This window comes from Petaurus breviceps, unplaced genomic scaffold (genome assembly GCF_028583685.1).
Source record: "Petaurus breviceps papuanus isolate PSGF00001 unplaced genomic scaffold, PetGlider_PUasm1.0 37, whole genome shotgun sequence".
Taxonomy (NCBI): Eukaryota; Metazoa; Chordata; class Mammalia; order Diprotodontia; family Petauridae; genus Petaurus; species Petaurus breviceps.
In genome coordinates, this window is record NW_027186296.1 from 50322667 (window position 1) to 50343622 (window position 20956).

The following is a 20956-nucleotide window of genomic DNA, read 5'->3' on the forward strand; positions in this document are numbered from 1 at the left end:
TCATGGAAACACATGAGGAAAAAAAGCATGAAACCTTTTGAAAAATGATCAACCTTCAAAGTTGTGGAATTAAATATTCATGTAATGCTCAACAAAATGGTAAAATAAAAAAAAATACCACAAACAATGAATTCATTCAATGAATAAGACAAGTAATGATACATAAGATATTGATAATATTTGGGAAAAAATTAAAATTTTCAATTAAATATATAGTTGTTAATGAGAGCTATAAAAACATAAACATTTCAAGACAGATTTATAAAAACATACATTGATTCATTGGTGTGAATACTCCCTTCACTGGCACAGGATGCTTCGTGAGCTGTGGAAGCCAAAAAACTTAATCATGTGGTAGTCAACCTTCTTGTGAGTAGTCTCTGAATTTAGCCAGTGTAGCCCTCTGACAAAAGATATACAGTCTGTCTTTAGGCTTGTATTCAAAACCTTTCCAGCTTTGAAGACCTGACAAAGCCTGTACTGCACTGGCATTAACTTTTGAGAAGTAAGGATTATATCCATGCCATGAAGTTACATCAGAGTAAATTATCAGGGGAAGTTAACATACAAAGACCAGAACCAAGAACATATGGTTTTATTTTCATCCATAGTGATAGTAAGAATATCATGGTTTGCCTTAGAGGTAAGTGACAAAACTGAGAAACTATGTGATCAAAAAAATGAAGGCAGTCAGAATTTTTTTTTAAGTATTCTACTGCCACCTCCTGGTGCAAACAGTCATGAGCTAAACTACCAATATTCATTTTTTTTTTGGGGGGGGGGGTGTCTTATTTTACCCAGTGAATATATTTGTACTCGTCAAATCTGTTTGATATAAATAAGTGCAGCAGTGAATGATCCTGCCAAGATGTTGTCCATTTCTAACCTGTATCTGCACATACCCCATGACAAGCTATTCATGAAATTGTTGGACCTCTCCCTCTTATCCAATCATTAGTATGGACAAATTTCAGCTAGATGGTAAAGTATCCTTTAGTGGCCCTTATTTCTACCCTAATCTGTTCTATTTATTAATAAAGTTAGAGTAAAGATCCTATAATCTAAACTCATTTCCCTGTGTGGATTTTTTTCCATGTTGGGTGTTCCTTTTCTTCAAAAATTTGCTTACATCTTGCTGTTGGATTAACTAGGTTAAATTCTAGATTTTAAAGACATCAAAGAATCACGGAAGAAATTTTAACTTAGCAATCATCTGGTTCAAGTCAATTTCCTCAGATGAGGAAAAGTAAACAACACAAACTGTGACTAGGCCAAGGACATACAGCAAAGCTAGTAGCAAAGCCATGACTAATACCACTATCTTTCTTATTTTCACCCCAGGCCTTTTACCGTTATGTTATGCTCATCCTATAAAAAAGAATGACTTCCTGAGAAATGCTGGATTTTTAAAAGACAGAAAGTATGTAGTTTGGTAGTTGTGTATAATTGCAAATCTATTACAAACCCTTCAACCTCTAGGTTTTTACATATGGATATATAGCATATACATCTAGATATATTTATGCTGAAACTTTTTTTACCTATTCTTCATGACTCCAAAATTTATGTTATGGATGCTGAATATGTCTTGAATTTTTAGCTTCTATTACCACCATAACACATAGCAGTAACTCAAAATAATTAGTAAGTTAGTGATATATCTCAGTGGTTAATAAAGAAATTCAATGGTGATAGTATAGACAAGCCAAATAAATAGTCACAGAGGTCTACAGATTATATATGTTTATATATCTAAGATAAAAATATGAAAACATGATACTTTTAGGTATCTGTAAGCATAGATGTCAGCAAATTTTTTAAAATCTGAATGTTACTAGTAAGGTTAATGTCTATTAGTATTAATAGTACTTGTAGGCTTAAGAACAGAAGATGATAAGCAAAAAATGAGAGGGAAATAGAAAAAAAGGAAAAATGGAAGAAAAGAAAAAGGTGTAATATATTGTCTTGCATAAATCTACTACAGACACAAGAGTCCCCTTAATATGAAATAAACACAGGGGAATAGACTCAACAAACCATCAATGTCAAGGAACACCTAATTTTGCTCAGAATTCCTAAACAGTTATGTGTGTGTGGGGGGGGGGAGGGGTATGTATGAGTGCACATGGGTGGGTTGGGAATATTTGTGTGGAGAGCTGTAAGGAGTTTTTATTTTTGTTTGCCCTTCTTTTATTTGCAATTTAAAGGCTCCTCCCAGAGAATTCTATCTATGATAAATGCTTGCTAAATGAATTAACCAAATGAGGACAGAGATGTTTTTCCTAAACCCACTGTGTAATTTGCTTTGTATGTCTTTTTCTCAACTTTAGCAGTTTTACTAAGTTTTCTTTCCTTTCCTATTTTGTATAGACATAAAAACTATATACATCTCTACTTCTGAAAATCACCACTGCCATTACTAAAGTTATATTCCTAATATGTCAATGTCTCAAAATACCTAATGTGGTCCGACAATTTTGTTATTGTTGTTCAGTTTTTCAGTCTTGCCTGACTCTTCACGACCTCATGGGCCATAGTATGCCAGGTCCTTCTATCCCCCAATATCTCCTGAAGTCTGTCCGAGTTCATGTTCCTTGCTTCCATGACACTATCTATCCATCTTATCCTTTGCCTTCAGTTTCCCAACATCAGTGTCTTTTCAGTGAGCCCTGTCTTCTCATTATGTGGCCAAAGTATTTAAGCTTCAATTTCAGTATTTGTCCTTCCAAAGAATAGTCTGAATTAATTTAAGTATTGACAGATTTAATTTCCTTGCTGTCCAAAGGTCTCTCAATCTTTTCCAGCACCACAACTCAAAAGCATTGATTCTACAGCTCTCAGCTTTCTATGTAGTCCAACTCTCATAGCCATACATTACAACTGGAAAAACCATAGCTTTGACTATATCTCTCTTTGTTGGCAAAGCAAAATCTCTGCTTTTTAGTATGCTGTCCAGATTTGCCATGGTTTTCCTTTCAAGAGCAAATGTCTTTTAATTTCATTGCTGTAATGACTGTATCTTTGAGCCAAAGAATAGAAAATCTGACATTGCTTCCATTTCTTCTCTATTTGCCAGGAAGGATAAATCAATTGCCAAGATTTTAGGGTTTTCTTTTTGATGTCAAGCCATCTTTTACACTCTCCTCTTTCATCCTCATCAAGAAGCTTCTTAATTCCTCTTCACTTTCTGCCATCAGGGTAGTATCATCTGTATATCTGAGGGTGATATTTCTCCCAGCAACTTTAATTCCAACCTTTTATTCATCCAGCCTGGCATTTTGCATGAGATACTCTGCATGTAAGTTAAATAAGGTGACAATATACAACCCTGTCGTGCTCCTTTCCCAATCTTAAACCAACCAGTTGTTCCATGGTTAGTTTTTTTTAAAATTTATTTTTAGTTTTCAACAATCATTTCCACAACATTTTGAGTTACAAATTTTCTCCCTGTCTTTCCCCTACCCCCCACCCCAAGACAGCAAGCCTACTGAATACCCCTTCCCCCAATCTGTTCTCTCTTATATCCTCCCCCATACCCTCTCTAACTTTCTAGTAGGGCAAGATGGATTTCTATACTCTAGTGCCTGTATACCTTATTTTCCAGCTGCAAGTAAAAAACAAATTTTTAAAACTTTGATTTCCAGATTCTTTCCCTTCTTCCCTCCTCACCCACCCCCACTGAGAAGATAAGCAATTCAATATAGGTTGTACACATGTAATTATGCAAAACATTTCCATAGTAGATATATTGTGAAAGACTAACTATATTTCCCTCCACTTACTCTATTTTCTACTTTGATCCTGTCCTTTTTCAGAAGTGTGTGCTTCTAACTACCTTCTCCCCCAGTCTGCCCTCCCATCTATCATCCCCCCCTCTTATCCCCTTCCCTGCTACTTTCCTGTAGGATAAGATACCCAATTGAGTGTGTATGTTATTCCCTCCTTAAGCCAAATTCAATGAGAGTACAGTTGACCCATTCCCTTTCACCTTCCTACTCTTCCCCTCCATTGTAACAGTTCTCTTTTGCCTTTTTATATGAGATAATTTACCCTATTCTATCTCTCCCTATCTCCTTTTCCCATCATATTCCTCTCACCTCTTAATTTTATTTTTTAGATATTATCCCTTCCTATTCAACTGATCCCCCTCTACATATACATGTACACATACATAATACACTCACATATGTATTTATACACACATACACCATCATAAATAAACATATATATGTATGTAATACACACACACACACACACACACATATATATATACATATATATTCCCTTCAACTATCCTCATACTGAGAAAAGTCTCTTGAGTTACAATTAACATTTTTCCATGTAGGAATGTAAATAGTTTAACTTTAATAAGTTCCTTATGATTTCTTTTTCCTGTTTACCTTCTCATGCTTCTCTTGCTTCTTATATCTGAAAGTCAAATTTTCTATTCAGCTCTGGTTTTTTCATCAAGAATGCTTGGAAGTCCTCTATTTCACTGAAAGATCATATTTCCCCCTGAAGTATTATACTTAGTTTTGCAGGGTGGGTGCTTCTTGGTTTTAATCCCAGCTCCTTTGACCTCCAGAATATCATATTCCAAGCCCTTCAATCCCTTAATGTAGAAGCTGCTAGATCTTTTGTTATCCTGATTGTGTTTCCACAATACTCAAATTGTTTCTTCTGGGCTGCTTGTAATATCTTCTTCTTGATCTGAGAACTGTGGAATTTGGCTATAATATTCCTAGGAGTTTTCTTTTTGGGATCTTTTTCAAGAGGCAATTAGTGAATTCTTTCAATTTCAGTTTTGCCCTCTGTTTCTAGAATATCAGAGCAATTTCCTTGAGAATTTCTTGAAGGATGATTTCTAGGCTCTTTTTTTTAACATGGCTTTCAGGTAGTCCAATGATTTTAAAATTATCTCTCCTGGATCTATTTTCCAGGTCAGTGGTTTTTCCTATGAGATATTTCACATTGCCTTCTATTTTTTTCATTTGTTTGGATCTGTTTTAGAGTATCTTGATTTCTCGTAGTCATTAGCTTCCATTTGCTCCAATCTAATTTTGAAGGCATTATTCTCTTCAGTGAGTTTCTGAAATTCCTTTTCCATCTGGCCAGTTTGGATTTTTAAGGTATTCTTCTACACATTGGCTTTTTGGGCTTCTTTTGTCATTTGTGTTAGTCTATTTTTTAAGGTGTTATTTTCTTCAGTATTTTTTGGGGTTTCATTTAGCAGGCTGTTGACTTGCTTTCCATGATTTTTTTTTTGCATCATTCTCATTTCTCTTCCCAATTTTTCCTCTACTTCTCTTACTTGATTTTCAAATTCCTTCTTGAGCTCCTCCATGGCCTGTAATCAATTCATATTTTTCTTGGAAGCTTTTGATGCAGAAGTTTTGCCTTTGTTGACTTCTTCTGATTCCATGGTTTGATCCTTTTTGTCCCCACAAAAGGATTCTATGGGCTGATTTTGCTTCCTCTGCTTGCTCATCTTGCCAGCCAATTACTTCACTTTTGAGCTCTTTGCCACAGTAAAACTCTGAGTCCAGAGTGGAGAGCTTTGTCCCAAATCACTGGGGTTTTCGCAAATGTTGTCAGAGATCTGAGGAGGGTGTCCTCTCTACAGTCACCAGAAGCTCTGGCACACTGGTGTTTCTCACCCTAGGACCACTGCCCAAGACAGCAACCCATATCCAAGCAAGTCAAAGCAAGAGGGATTACCCTCTGATTAGTTGCGTGTTCCCCCTATGATCTGTAGGCCAGGAACTCTAGAGGCAGCCACGTAGCAGCAGCTGCAGCCACTGTACCTCTACCACCTCTTGCCCTGGGGGCAGGGGCCAGACCGCACTGTTCTTCCATCACCCAGTTCCAACAGAGTTCCCCATTGACCTTTTACCTTCTCTTTGGTGTTTATGGGTTGAGAAGTCTGGAAACCACCCCACCTACCAATGATTCACTCTCCTGAAGTCTGCTCTGGCCATTCTGGGCTGCTGGTTGGGGCTGCCCTGGGGCTGGAATCACAGCTCATGTAGGACTGCACTCGGCTCCCAGCTTGGTGCAATAGACCCTTCCTGTTGGCCTGCAAGGCTGCCTTCAGCAGATTTGTTTCTCTCTCTCACTTTGTGGGTTCTTTAGCTCTAAAACTTGTTTACAATCATATTTTACAGGCATTAGAGTTGGTTGTGGCGGGAACTCATGGAATTTCCTGCTTCTACTCTGGCCATCTTGGCTCTGCTCCATGGTTAGATCTAACTCTTGCTTCTTGGCCTGCATATAGAGTCCTCAGGAGATAAGATGATCTAGTACTCCCATCTCTTTGAGGATCTGACACATTTTGTTGTTTTCTACACAGTCAAATGCTTTGGTGTAGTCAATGAAGCAGAAGTAAATGTTATTTTTCTGGAATCCCCTTACTTTCTCCATAATTCAGCAAATGGTGGCAATTTAGTTTCTAGTTCCTCTGCCTCTTTGAAAACCAGCCTACACTTCTGTTAATTCTTGGTCCACATATTGCTGAAGCCTAGATTACAGAATCTTAAGCTTAACTTTATTGGTATATGAGAGAAGCATAACTTCGACAATCTGAACATTCTTTGGCATCATCCTTCTTTAGGACTGGGATGTAAACTGATCTCTTCCAATTCAGTGGCCACTGTTGTATTTTTCAAATTTGCAGGCATACTGAGTATAGCACTTTAACAGCATCATCTTTTAGGATTTTGAATAGCACCGCTGGAATTCCATCACTTCCACTAGCCTTATTGTTGATTCTTCTTTCTTTCTTTTTCTTCTTCTTCTTTTGCCTTTTGGAGGGCAATTGGGGTTAAGTAACTTGCCCAAAGTTACACGGCTAGTTTTTTTTGTGTGGGTGTTAAGTGTCTGAGGCCGGAACCGAACTCAGGTCCTCCCGACTCCAGGGCCAGTGCTTTACTCACTGCACCACCTAGCTGCCCCTTATTGTTAATGCTTATTGAGGCCTACTTGACTACATTGTCCAGGATATATGCCTTTAAATAAGTAACCACACCATGTTAGTTATTGATGATTAAGATTTTTCTTGTATAGTTCTATATATTCTTGCTACCTCTTCTTAATCTCTTCTACTTGTATTAAATCTCTACGAATTTTGTCTTTTATCATGCCCATTTTTACAAAAAACATTCTCTTGATATCTCTTAATTTTCTTAAGAGATCACTTATTGGTCTCATTCTATTGTTTTCTTCTATTTCTTTGAATTGCTCCTTTAAGAAAACCTTGTTATCTCTCCTTGCTATACTCTGGAATTCTATAATCAGCTGTGTATATCTTTCTTTTTCCCCTTTCCTCAGCTATTTGAAAAGGTTCATCAGACGGCCATTTTGCTTTCTTGCTCTTCTTATTCTTTGGGATTTTTTTTTTGTTTGTTTCCTGTAAAATATTGTGAACCTCTGTCCATAGTTCACTTTTTGTTAGAGTTCTCTGTTATGACCTGTCTATCTTGGGTAACTCTGCATGGTAGAGCATTGAGCTACTACACCTGCTCCTCTGCCACAACAAGGCAGTGATCCAGAAGGGGCATGCAATTTTTATCATATTTTAATTTGTGTGTTGTTGTCCAATGATGGCAATACTCAGTATGGTTGATATGCATTATTTTGCTTAAAAAAAACTTATGTCTCAATGTACTAGGTCATTAAGCAATCATTTTAGAATAGAACCACAGAGCTTTAGCAATAGAAGCAAACATAAAATTTATTTAGTCTAACACCTTAAATTTACAGATGAGGAAATTGAGGCCTAGAGGGGAGTGTTAAATGACTTGCCCAAGGTCATATATCTATTTTTAAAATCTGATTATTGTTGTTTTAGCCTGTATTCTTTTCGTCTTCTCCCTTGCTCTTGATAGTATTGATGTAACACCCCTCCTTTTTGATGATTTTCTTTTTTTTTTTTTTTTTGGCTTTTATGATGACCTAACCTAGTTCTCCTGTCGGTTCTCTCTCAGCATCCTTTGCTCTGCCATCATTAATATCCCAGTCCTTACACCATGATTATTCCTGAAGGTTCTGTACTGATCCCTCTCTTCTTCCTACATTCTCTTTTGGTGATCTTATCAATTCCCATAAGTTCAGTTACCAGCTTTGCACAAGTTCTTCCCAAAATTAATAGCTATCTCTTATTACCAACTTCTTGATAATTGCCATTCACAAGCATCATGAATTCAACATGTCCAAAGTTAATCTCCATTGCAAAATAGCAATCCACTCCCATTCACAAAAACAAACAAAAAAAAAACCTCATCAAACTAAAACTTTAACATCCATCTAAATCCTTTTCCAAACTTCCCTATTACTACTAAGGTTACCACCGTTCTTAGCACAGTGCCTGGCACACAGGAGGCACTTATTAAAGTTTATTAATTGAATGATTCTTCAAGTTATTCAGTTTTACAACCTTGGAATCACCCTTAAATCTTCCCTCTTTCTCACTTACTATATATATCAAATTACTTGCTATCAAAAATATTGTTGATTCTACCTCTACATCTTCCCTCCCATCTGATTCCTTCTCTCATAGTCACAAACTGAGTGCAAAATTAAAATAATCTTTCTAAAACCCAGGTCTTACTGCATCACCTCTTGCTCAAAAAATTTCAGTGGCTGTTTACTGCCTCTAGGATAAAATATAAACTCCTCTATTTGGCAGGTAAATCCCTTAACAGTTTGGCTCCAGCTTATCTTTCCAGACTTATTGCCATTACTTCGCTTCATGAATTCTATGTTCTTGCCAAACTAGTTTACTTGCCATTTCCTGAACTTGGCATTCCATCTCTCACCTGCCATGCCTTTGTACATGCTGTCTCATGTACCTGGAACACTCTCCTACTTCACCTGTCTCCTGGAATCCTAAGCTTCCTTCAAGGCTCATCTCAGGTATCACCTCCCACAGGAAGCCTGTCCTGATCTCTCTGGTTATTAATACTCCCTCCCTTCTCAAATGACCTTGTGTTTACCTGTAAAAATACTATATCCTTTAAACAGTTAAGGAGAATATAAGCTCTGGAAGGCCATTTTCATTTGGCCATCTTATCTTTAGCATCTAAGACAATGCTTCAAAAGTAACTGATGGTTAATTTTTGTTGAAATGAGAGGAGAATCCAGAATTGCTGATCTCAGTTCAGTGTTCCTTTAATTATATAACAGTGTTTCTCATCTCATGTTGTTTAAAAAACAAACTGCAATACTACTAAATAAAATGGATTTGGCTAAATAAATAAAAAGATGGGGAAGCAGTCAACATGTAGCAACAAGAATTTTACATTTTAGAGATGCCTAACTGACCACCTTATTTATTTACTAGTAAAATGAGAGAATCTTCCTAGGACAGTGTTTTTTCTTTATATTTAAAATCTTGCTCATTCAACTGGCTTTCAACTTTATTCATTCTAGCCCAACAATCAACTGAGCAATGGTAGCAAATATTCATCTGCGGAGCCAAAAACTCTTAAATAATTAACATGAAGCTCCTAGCAGTTTTGAATTCAGATACTTTCTGAGACCCACTTTGGGGCTGCTCATACAAACAGAAAGGCAGGTTTACAATCACTATAAAAGAAAAGATGAGTCCTTTTCTTATAAGGGGGACACAGAGAAGATCTCTGGTGCCTAAAGTTGTTAGTCTATTTTAATTGCCCTTGAATCAATTTGATCTAGATCTAGGAAGATACTGAAGAGCAGTTTGAGTCCAATCTCTTTCCAGGCCCAGGCCCTACCTTTCCATGTATCTGGAGTGCCATTACCAAGCAGTTCTGGATTCTAATGATGGTGATCAAAGACCACCATAGCTACACTAATTTCAGCACTGACAAGATCATTTTTTTTATATGTGGGAGAAAGCTGTTAGTAGGAAGAAAAAGTAGTAGAAAACAAGAGACAGGAAAGAATAGGCTGGGGAATCATAGCTTCTACTTCAAATCTATGCCTAAGGCATACACAGCTCTTAAGAATAATCACATCTGATTGTAGCAGGCAGTAGAAAGGATAATAGTAGGACAAAGGAACATTAGCTCAGAAAATAAAGTGTATAGGGAATATTTGTGTAGGTCCTCAATATGCTAGGCAATAAGGAATAGAACTTAGGGTTGCCAATGATAAGAACATGTTCTAAAGAAAATGGACAACTGTACAAATTACAAAGAAGACAAGTAGTGAAAAAATATGATGAAGGAATTATTAAATCAAGTATTAGTATAAGTAGTAAAGACTATGAAGGATAAAGAAAGGACACTGAAGTTTATATTCTATAAAGTGAATTTCATATGCAGGCATGCAAAAAAGAAAGAGGAGGGAAGGAGGGAGGGAGAAAGGAAGAGACGGAGGAAGGGAGGTAGGGAAAGAGGGAGAGAGACAGAAGAGAAGAGGAAGAAGAGAAAAAAGAGGGAGAAGAGAAAGAAGAGGGAGAAAAGGGAGAAAAAGGAAAACAAGGAAAAGAAGAAGAGTGGCAAAACCAGGACAGGAACCAAGAGGCTATGGTTCCAGTAACAGAAAAGTGAGGTGAAAGCAAAAGAGGTACAGGGAGTAGCAAGACAATAAAAATGCACATGTAAAAATTATACTGACTGACTGTACATAATCAAATTCCTCAGTTTGTGGCAACACTAAGTCAATGAGTCTACCATTCCTGACCCTTAACCTCCATACCAAAGCCCAGAGATATTAAAATTGAGAGAATGAAGAGCTCAGAAGAACTAGTTTCAAATACTTTCTTTGCCTCAGTTTTCTCATCTCTAAAACCAAAAGACTCAATTAAATTATCCTTTTGAGGCTGTTTTCAAAGGCTTCTAGTCCCAGAGTTAACACTAACTTTTATTTCATTCATGATAACAGCCACATCAACAGTAAGGTCCCCAAATTTTAAAAAATTATTATGCAAATGTTAGAATCAAAGTCTGGCTACACCATTATAAAATATGTTTTATAAATGAAAGTGGGTTGTTGCTAATATACATCTGGTACACTGAAAAAAAAAATACATGTGTATGATGTGGCAAAAAGAGTACAGGATTTAGAATCAAAAGACCTGGGTCCATTAGTAACTTAACAAATCTTGGACTTAACCTTCCCAGGTCTTCAACTGTAAAATTAGCAAAGTGGAAGCATATATAGCACTTTATGTTATTAAATATTAAGGAAATAATATTTCAACAGTGTCCTAGTCAATATTTATACAAAATTCCAAGGAAATAATACTCTATTCTGAAGCTTTTGATTTCTTTTGGTGTAACTGAGAGCAATCAAGTTCAGGGAAGGATCCTCCTGAAAATTAAGAAACTTTTTTTCTTGTCTATGATGAACAAAGAGTAGAAATGTCTTTGAATCAACTAAAAAAAAATATCTCTTGAGAACACTTTTGAAGAAAGTGAAAGGATAAATCCTAAGAGCTTTGGGGGCACAGAACGAATGTCCCCTTGTTAGGCAAAAGAGGTGTCCTTAGTTTTGTCCCATGCTAAATCCACATAGGTGAGTGAACCCTTATATTACACACTGGGTATGATTTCTCTCCTCCCTCCCCTTTTATTCAGCAACCATGCTTAGATAGATAACTAATAAATTTGTTTCTGAAAGACTTGTGTTAATGCTCAAAATACTGAATTTTTTTTTAGGCTAGATGACATCTAGGTCTTTTCTAGCTGTATATCCTTTAATTTATTTCCTATTATCTATTTTATATGCCATCACCAAACTAGCTTTAGTCTGTAATTTACAAGGAAAATTCAGACAAGCGGGAGGTACAATACAGACCTTTAGGTAAATGACAAAAGTATGAAGAGACTTAATTGTAAGGAAAATTAATTTTAGACAAATGAGTCAAAAATAAGATATATATTTATGAGGCTTGCAAAAAAAAAAAACTTGGGATAAAAACATAACTATAAGTATAAGTATATAAGCCTATAAGTATACTTATATAAGCCTATAAGTATACTAAATTAGAACCAGATTCTTCTAATGCCTACAAACTAAAACTAAAGGCAATTCTAGGAAAGAAAAATAGGAAAACTAAACCAGTATCACTACAGAACTTAATTCAAAGAGCAAAAGAATATAACCTTTAAGAGGACCTCTACTAGGTGGCTGAATCTGAGCCATTATTTGTGGGGGGAAAATTGCCTAAATATGTAACTGTGGGAGAAAGGCACTATTTCTGCTTCTGAAATAAAATAAACTAGGAAATTGAATAAGGAGTTGTTTAGGAAAGAGACAAAAAGAATTGGCAATAATATTAAATGGGAAAGCAAAACAGTATATACACTTTGGGGATACCTTTTAAAAGAAATCAGGTTCTAATCAGGGCTTAGTAGAATTAGAAAGTAACTGGGGAAAAATCACCACTAAAGTATAACATTAAAACATTTTCTAATTACTAATAACAAGGAATTCCATGGGCCATAAGACTAAAACTATCTTACAACTAATTTCAATATTTTCTAATTACTAATGACAAGGAATTCCATGGGTCATTAAGACTAAAACTATTTTACAACTAATTTCAAGCTTATATTTGGGAGTAAAATTTTGGGGAAAGAAAAGGACACTTACCTCCATGTTCAAGAAATACTCGAACACATCTTTCTTTTCCTCTTGCTGCAGAGAAATGAAGCAGGGTCCACCCATTAGCATCTCTGCCATTTGGAGAATAGCCCTGTTCTAACATCTTTCGTACTGTGTGAACATCCCCAGCAGCCACTGCTGCCTGAATCTGTAATTCTTCCTGTAGTTCAGGGTTCCTTCGACAGTGGTGGTGTAACATCCTAGCTGAGTCGACTTTTTACAAAAGATTCATTGGGTCATAGGGATTCACCTTCAAATGGAGAACACACAACTCAAAATACTTGGTTCTTTTGATGCTACATTTATAAAATAAGATTAAAGAATTTCAAATTTTTAAAACTCAAAATCCTTAGTAAATAGATAATATATGATACAATAAATGAGCATGTAAATTTAAAATAGAAAATTTCAGCAATTTCCCCAAGATTACACAACAAATGATAAAATAGACTAGGTTTGAAAACTAGAATCCCTAAAATGCAAAGTTCTTTCTCCACTTACTGAGATCGGGTCTTCTGAAACACAACACAAATGACTTAAACATTCGATAATTCTATTACAAAGGATGAATGCCCTGCCCAGAAAAGAGATAGGATAAGATAAATATTTGTACCAGTGGTGGAAGTAGTTTGCAAAAGAAAATGATCTGCTAGTTACAAGGGAGCATTAATGAATCACAGGTAACATACCATTCAAAAATTCTACACCAAACATGATTTATAAAAAAGTACTCCAGTAACAACAAAGAAACATTAACCAGAAAGACAAAACTTAAAATCCATAGTAGAAGAAAAGCCTAGAATAATAAACAGAAAAGAAAGATGTCTTCAGAAAATGAAATTACTGATAAAGCATTTAACAAACCCTTATTGGAAAAGAAGGTCAATGACAACTTTTATGAGAACTGCAATAACATTACAATATGGAACAGTCTGCTCATAGGCCAAAACTATATTTCTGTCTGTATGCTCATTCTTAACCAAAAACCAATTATCAAAAGAAATAGTGATAATATTTCTATGCAAAGGTTTTCTGTCCTACCTGTTTTAATGAATAAAGACTATTTCACAAATGAATTTGGGTTAGTATAACCAGATGACAAATGTGGGAGGAGTAAAGTATATTATAAAAAGAGGCTGAAGAAATTCATATTTAACAATAAGTTATATTCAGTAATAATTCTTTTCTTAAGGAAAATTAGAACACATATACTTGACACGTTTTTGGTAGGTATTTTTCTTTTCTGTTTATTTTTACCTCCATCTCAATCTATAACACGTCATGTCAATCTAACATATGATTTATTATCACACTTTAGCTATCATATCCTCTTTGTTACATTCTTTCACAAATTCATTTTTCAGAACGATTTTAAGACTACAAATACAATAGGAAGAATACATCAAGAATCATAATGATACATAAACTGAGATTATCCATTAGACTAAATGGTATGGGAGGAAAAAAATGTATGAAAAGTCTAGCATAAGGATAGTTATAGGGCATATAGCTTAAAACAGTCAATAGAACTGCTTTGGAAACAAATAGAAAGCAGTTAAGTAACTATATAAAATAATTAAAATATTGCTAATGCAAACCCATTTGATGGAGCAAAGTAGTAGTGAATTAGCAAATTAGCTGAACTGTATTTTAAAAAGAAATTTATTTCATTCCTTTTTAAGTACATGAATTAATGATCCCTATAATCGCAGCTAATTTGCTCAGGAAACCTTTTCTTTATTTTGAGTGGAAAGATCACAATTTCAGATATTTAAATTAAACTTATGCTGGTGTATTTTTTAAAGCATCACTGACTCTATATTCATGTTGGCTAACAGGGTACATAATTCAGATCAACAAGTCTCATGACAACAAACAGATACTTAAAGACAATTGAGAAATTAGTGACTTTCTGATCTCTGTTCACTTTTAATAGTTGTTTTTAATCATTTAGCTCAAATAGATTTTTCCACTGTGACACAAACTACATAAATTTGGTAAATAAAAGTATAAAAATTGACTTAGAAATTTTAAGACATTGCATACCTTTTTGGAAATCACATAGAATAATAAAATAAAAAGTTAAAGCATATCAGCTAGATCTAATGGATATATTAACTAGTCAGAAAACATTTTATTTTGACAACTACAAGCTTTAAATGTTTTTTTTCAAACCTCTTTGATTTGTCTAAGTGAGGTCCTTCATGCAAGAAAAGAAATTTAAAAATACCAAAATGTATACCTGGGGTACAGAGAGTTATATTAAGTATAAATCAGCTATAGTGAAAGCAAGTTTAGATAAGAAAGAGTTGTATAACTATAATGACCAAGCCTAGATTCAAAGAGGAAATGAGAAAATTTTTCTCTCTCATCTTTGAATAGGTGAAAGACTATGGCTGTATATGCATACATACAGTCAATCTTCAATGTTCATGCATTTGACTTTTGTGACTTCAAGTATTTGTGTGATTTTATTAGTAACCTCATTTTTACTGTCACATTGGCATTATGTACTTCTGTGGCTATAGGCAAAAAAAAGAGAAGCAAAATGCATGCAAGTTTGCGTAGCAGCTGATATCCTACTAGAATATATTATTTCAAGCTGGTGCATTCTTCACAATCTCCAATGCTAGCCACCAGTCATGAAGTATAATATCAGAGGTGATGTTGAGACCTCACCAGTTTTAGCATCTTCAATGGCAACTAAAGTCCCAGCAACTTTTCCCTTGGTTTTCAGAGGGCAGTCAAAGTAGAGAGGTTTCTGACAATATAGTATATGATGTAACACCTTAACTCTGCCATCTGACACAGTGGAAGGTAAAATTCAGGTTAAAAAATGTTTTAAGAATTTTATTTGCTATATAGTATTTATGGTATTGTAGATTTTGGGTGTTATAAAAAGTGAATACTGTCTGAAACCAATATTTTTTATTTTACTGAGATATTAGCACTAAAGGTCACCAAATTCTAGGGAATTACTACTAGCAAGAAAAAATGTTTTACATGTTAACAATTTTCTTTTGTGTACCACACATTTTATGGGTTATTTCACGATTACTGTGTTAGGAAAAGTGCACATTATCAGAATGAATGCTTTGTTACAAAGGACTTTATGCAGAAACGTGTATTTTTACCAATCTCTAGGGAAAGATTTGTTTTTGGTACTTGCAGGAATATAATCCCCATTGCACATAGGTTCAATATGTCAAACATTCCCGTTTTTTGGTTTTGTTCTGTTTTCTAGAAATGATACCTCTGTGAAAGTTGAGGATTGATTGTATGTATATCTGACTAGAACAGTACATTGGGTCAGTTTTGCTAAAGTGTTTATTTCTTTCTATTTTTATTCATTACTAAAAGAGACAGTTTTCTGGGGAGGTATATATTTGGCCAGAGGTAATATAAAACAAAAAAATATCAATAATTTTTTGCTGTCTTTTGGAGGGGGGAAGGCAGGGCAATTGGGGTTAAGTGACTTGCCCAAGGTCACACAGCTAGCAAGTTTTAAGTGTCTCAGGCCGGATTTGAGCTCAGGTCCTCCTGACTCCAGGGCCAGTGCTCTATTCACTGAGCCACCTAGCTGCCCCAATAATTTTTTTTAAAAAATAAACTAATTTTCTCACAAATATAACTAAGCAAAGATCAAACTGAACCCAGAATAAAAAGATTACCTTATTGAAGAATTTCACTTTTCTTGCTATGTGTGCCAGTGATCATTGTGCTTATGAGGCACAATTTGGAGAATTCTGCTAAATCTGTGTGTCCAGAACACATAGCAAATAAGCTTCTTTTACCTTAAATGAAAAAAAAATTGTCACTGGAAAATCTGTTCATAAGACTATACAAAGGCGCCTATCTACAAATTCTGCTTTCTAATAAGTACAAATTTTATCACAATTCTTCTATCCACATAGAAAAAAAGAATTAAGGCCTATTTTTATAGAAAATCTTTTCATTATGGATTAGAATAGAATCTCCAGGTTGTTGAATGTATTATTTTTCCAGGGGTATTTTCCCTAGAAAGGCAGTTTCAAAAAATAAATAAAATGAGATACTTCTGAGAAACAGATATAACGAGCGACACTTCTTTCTCTCTATGTTCAGAATATGTCTTTTGTCTTATTTTATAAGAACCAGTTTTTGACTCCCACAGCTGGTCATTTGCTCATTCCAAATAAAACTAAAGTAAATAATAAATATTCAATAAGTAGATGACTAGGTAAAAAATAAAAGCATTGTTGAGACTTGCTTGTTTTTTAAAAGAAAATTTAACTTTAAACTTTGGTTCTTGAAATTTCTTTTGAGATTGTCAATGGCATTGTTTCACAACTTAGAAACTGTTATTTTGTTATCTGTATACTAAACCACATGCAGCAAAGGCAGAAGCTAAGTTTAAGCTGCTACCTTAAACCATTATGAAATAATTACTTTCCACAAACAGTGAAGTAGGGACCTTTCTTATAACAATTAAATCCTAACTATTTAGCAAAACAAAAGATAAACTGTATTGACTTTTACTATGCAGAATTGTAACCAAGAAATTATTTGAATAAAGATTTAAAATTTCTGCAAATTTTATTTATATCACACCAGAGCCTGTACAGTCATCTTTAAAACAAAAAGACATAGTGTTACCCTTACACCTCTTAGTATAGTTGTCAATATCTGTTCAGGTCATAAGATCAGAGTTGGGAGGGACCTCAGAGGAAAAGACACAGAAAATAGCCACTATCAATGAAATTAATGGGCAAAATTGGACTAGAAAAACTTAGTATTCTGATGGTACATTTCTCTGGGCTTTGAGCTCTATCTGGAAATCTTGAATTTCAACAATTCAAGTCAATAAGAGAAAGAGGGAATTCTTGCTCAAGTATCCATTAGATGGGCCCTAAGGTCCCTTCCAATATTAATAGTTCAATTTTTCCATAATTTTTTAAAAAGCAATTGGGGTTAAGTAACTTGCTCAAGGTTACACGGCCAATTATTTCTGGGTGTGGTGCTAAGTATCTGAGCCTGGATTCGATCCCCAGGTCATCCCAACACTGGGGCCGGTGCTCTTACTTGCTGTGCTACCTGGCCGCCCCTCCATATAATATTTTAACACGTCTCCATTATGTAAAACACCCCAAAGTGGGAATTTTTTAAAAATGAATATTTCTACATTAATAATAATGATATTTATATTGGGATTTTAGGTTGCTAAAGTGCTTTTGCATAAATGATTTCATTTGGTCCTCATAATAAGCCATAAACAAGATATATTATCTCCATATGAGGAAAATGATGAGGAAACTAAGTCTAAGGAACGTGAAGTGACTTGCCTATGGTAACAAAGCTATCAAGTATATAAGGTAGGATCTTAATCCAGGTCTTCTTGACTCTAATCCCAATATTCTTTGATCTATTTCACCATAATGCCTTTTACAAATGTATTGATATATGTGCTTAATGTAATGCCAGATGCAAACAGGTGTATAGTAAACACTTCCAATGATAATTAATGTACAATGCTTTAACCTGTAGGGTTTAACAATCTTTATATTAAACTATGCCCACTTTTTTTAGAGAAAATGTCACCAAATGTCTTTTTTTCATAATGCCTTTGGCTGCTTCTGGTACCCAGTAGGAGCAGAAATGTTCCAGCATAATTCCAATCCTTATTGCTCCTAAATTTGGCTTCTGCCTACCAATTTCAAGAAGAGAAAACAAGGAAGATAGAGGGGGAATGTGAAATGTTTTAGTAGTAGACAACCATTGTTAATATTGCAGCTATACTAAGTTATTTTCCCCATATCTTGGAAAAGAGGCATAAATAATACTGTCTTCTGAAGCAATTGGGATTCTATGGTTGCCCCTATTACAGCCAGTATAGATCAACTAACCAATGGAGGATTTATTAAGCACTTACTCTATTCTGAGCATGATGGTAGATACTAGATAATTTACAATCATTTTCTTTAGGTTATGTTTTAATAAAATATAATTTTAGGACAACTGAAAGAAATGAAATAATATGGTTATTTACAATATTACTTATCCCTTTTTCTGACTGTGTTGAACTTTATAAATATTGGCTGCATCCTCAATAATAAAAATATACCACTCTTTGTATATGCACAGTAAATCAGTCTTTTCAGTTACATCTTCACACAAAGGTGGTGATCACTATCATTTAAACCATTTTCAATTGCAAAGGTCAGTGACATGTAACCAGATATATCCTGATTGCCAAAAGTGTAAGCCTGATAGTGAATTATGTTATTATTATTTTACCAAGGATCTTCTTCATTTAATTACCTATCTATGTAAATAAGGGGGATGGGGAGAGTGAACAAGCTAAGGCTCTACTAAAACAAGAAGTCAATTCTAAATATGAGACCTAGGAATGGGTTTGTTTTTTCTCATGAAATCTAAGCTTAGGTTCTGACAGCACACATTCCATGTAAGCTACTAGTCATATAGAAGCCAAAAGTGATGTTTTCTAAATGGCAAATTATGTTTCCTTCAACTTTGATACAGACATATTTGATGCAACTCATTTTAAGAGAAAATTCCAGATGACAACTTATCCTTACTGTCATCTGGTGTCACAGAAAACTGAAACTCATAGCTTAGGTTCAATAACCGCAAATATTTTATATTTCGAGGCCAAGAAATTAGAAGAAAAACAGGTACATTATCAGAAAGACCAGTTGTACAGTAATAAGAAGGGAAAAAAGAACACTTGATGTTTAGGAACTAAACTGGGTTTGAGTGCTAATTTTGCCATTTATCTCTGAAGGTTTCAATTTACTCATCCAGTAAATGAAGATTAAACTATCTTTAGGGTTCCTTCAAACTATGAGAGGCTATGAGTCTAAATACTGCATATGAATCTAAATTTCAAAGTGTGCAAATTACTGGTATTATTATACAGCTAAAATAAGTTTTCTCCAGGTTATCTTAAATTGGAAATAATTGTTTACATTATTTCAAAAGAATATTTAAAAGTTCATTCTAAAGGCTCATTTGTTTCAGCTGACATTGAGTCAAAAGAAACCAACCTAATTTTTCATATTGAGGACCATATTACAAACCATGTGACACATATATGCCATTTCCATATAGAAGGCAAATAAAACCTGAATTTGGTTATATAAGAATGCCTTGCTCCTAATCTTCATAAAATGCCTATACTCTTAAAATGAGAAGCACAGAAGTACTACCAAATAAATACAGAAGTTTAAAAAAAAACTTTCATTTCATTTAATCATATTATTTTTACAGAATTTGATCCTACAAAAGTTATTAATCATTAATAGCGTTTTGCATATAATTTTTACTAAAAAAAATCCACACATTTTTGATTAGATGATGAAAATGAGAATTGTGCTTTCTGATTTCACACAAACTAGAAACAAGATAACAGCTTGCTCCACAAAAAAAGAAACAAACATTTCTTTCCCAAGTAAAGAGATACAGGGAAGGAGTAGAGAAACAAAATCAGTAATTTCAGTGATGATCACTTTCTGAGGAAACACCTATTTAAGACTTGTAAAATATAAAGAATGGTATGTCTAAATATTTTGTGTTCAAATCTATTGTGAAAAATTATGCTGGGATGTAAAATAACTTGTTACTTTTGTAAAGCCAATAACTGTATGCAAAATGAATGTGAACATTTTAATGAGAAAGGTAGTTTGCTATACTGATTAGAAAGCTGGCCTTGCAGTCAGCAAGACCTAAGTTCAAGTATGGCCTTGGACACATTCAGATGGCAGGACCCTAGGCAAGTCACCTAACCTCTTAATGTCCCAGGCAATTCTCTAACATTATATGTTGCAGAGCAAGTGCAGATCTGCATTGGTAGAGCAAGTTCCTCACTAGGAGCTTCCTAAAATGATAAAACAGATCCAATAAAAAATAACAATAACAATTACATCCCAATTTTTATTCCAAGAAGATAAATTTATCTACTTAAATCTCTATCCCCTCACATCCCCAAACTTTTTACCCTTCTTCGTTGAATAGGAATAATTAACACATTATCAGTCACTCAGAAATTCTGAAAAAATCCAAATTCTAACTTTCTTGACTTAAAAAAAAAAACAGAAATTATGGACAAAGTAATGGAGGAAAAAACCATAAAGCTTCATTTCTAGAGATTTCAGTTTAAAATACATTCAATCACAATTATCACATATGGGTTGATGTGGATCACAACTGAACATATCTGTCTAGAATGGAAATGAGTAGAATGAACTTCACTTAAAGAGTATTATGTGTCAGTATTTGAAGATAACTTAAGGGGAAAAAAGCTGTGATCACTCCGTTCTGGGGATAATTTTAATTTAGAATTAAGATCTACAAGAATTAGATTTGTTTACAT

At 34.5% G+C, this 20956-nt stretch overlaps 1 protein-coding gene across 2 annotated transcripts in view; it reads right to left on the bottom strand.

Annotated features, from left to right (window-relative positions):
• Nucleotides 1–20956, bottom strand: part of ASB7 (ankyrin repeat and SOCS box containing 7) — a 37770-nt gene that overhangs the window by 13335 nt on the left and 3479 nt on the right. The window contains exons 3-5 of one of the 2 annotated variants that reach the window (XM_069098456.1): nucleotides 16260–16382; nucleotides 12577–12838; nucleotides 274–325 (exon numbers count right to left, since the gene is read on the bottom strand). In XM_069098456.1, the coding sequence (XP_068954557.1) occupies nucleotides 274–325; nucleotides 12577–12666 (142 nt within the window). In that variant the 5' untranslated portion in view covers nucleotides 12667–12838; nucleotides 16260–16382. The remainder of the gene's footprint in view (nucleotides 1–273; nucleotides 326–12576; nucleotides 12839–16259; nucleotides 16383–20956) is intronic. The other variant, XM_069098455.1, reaches the window with a different exon arrangement.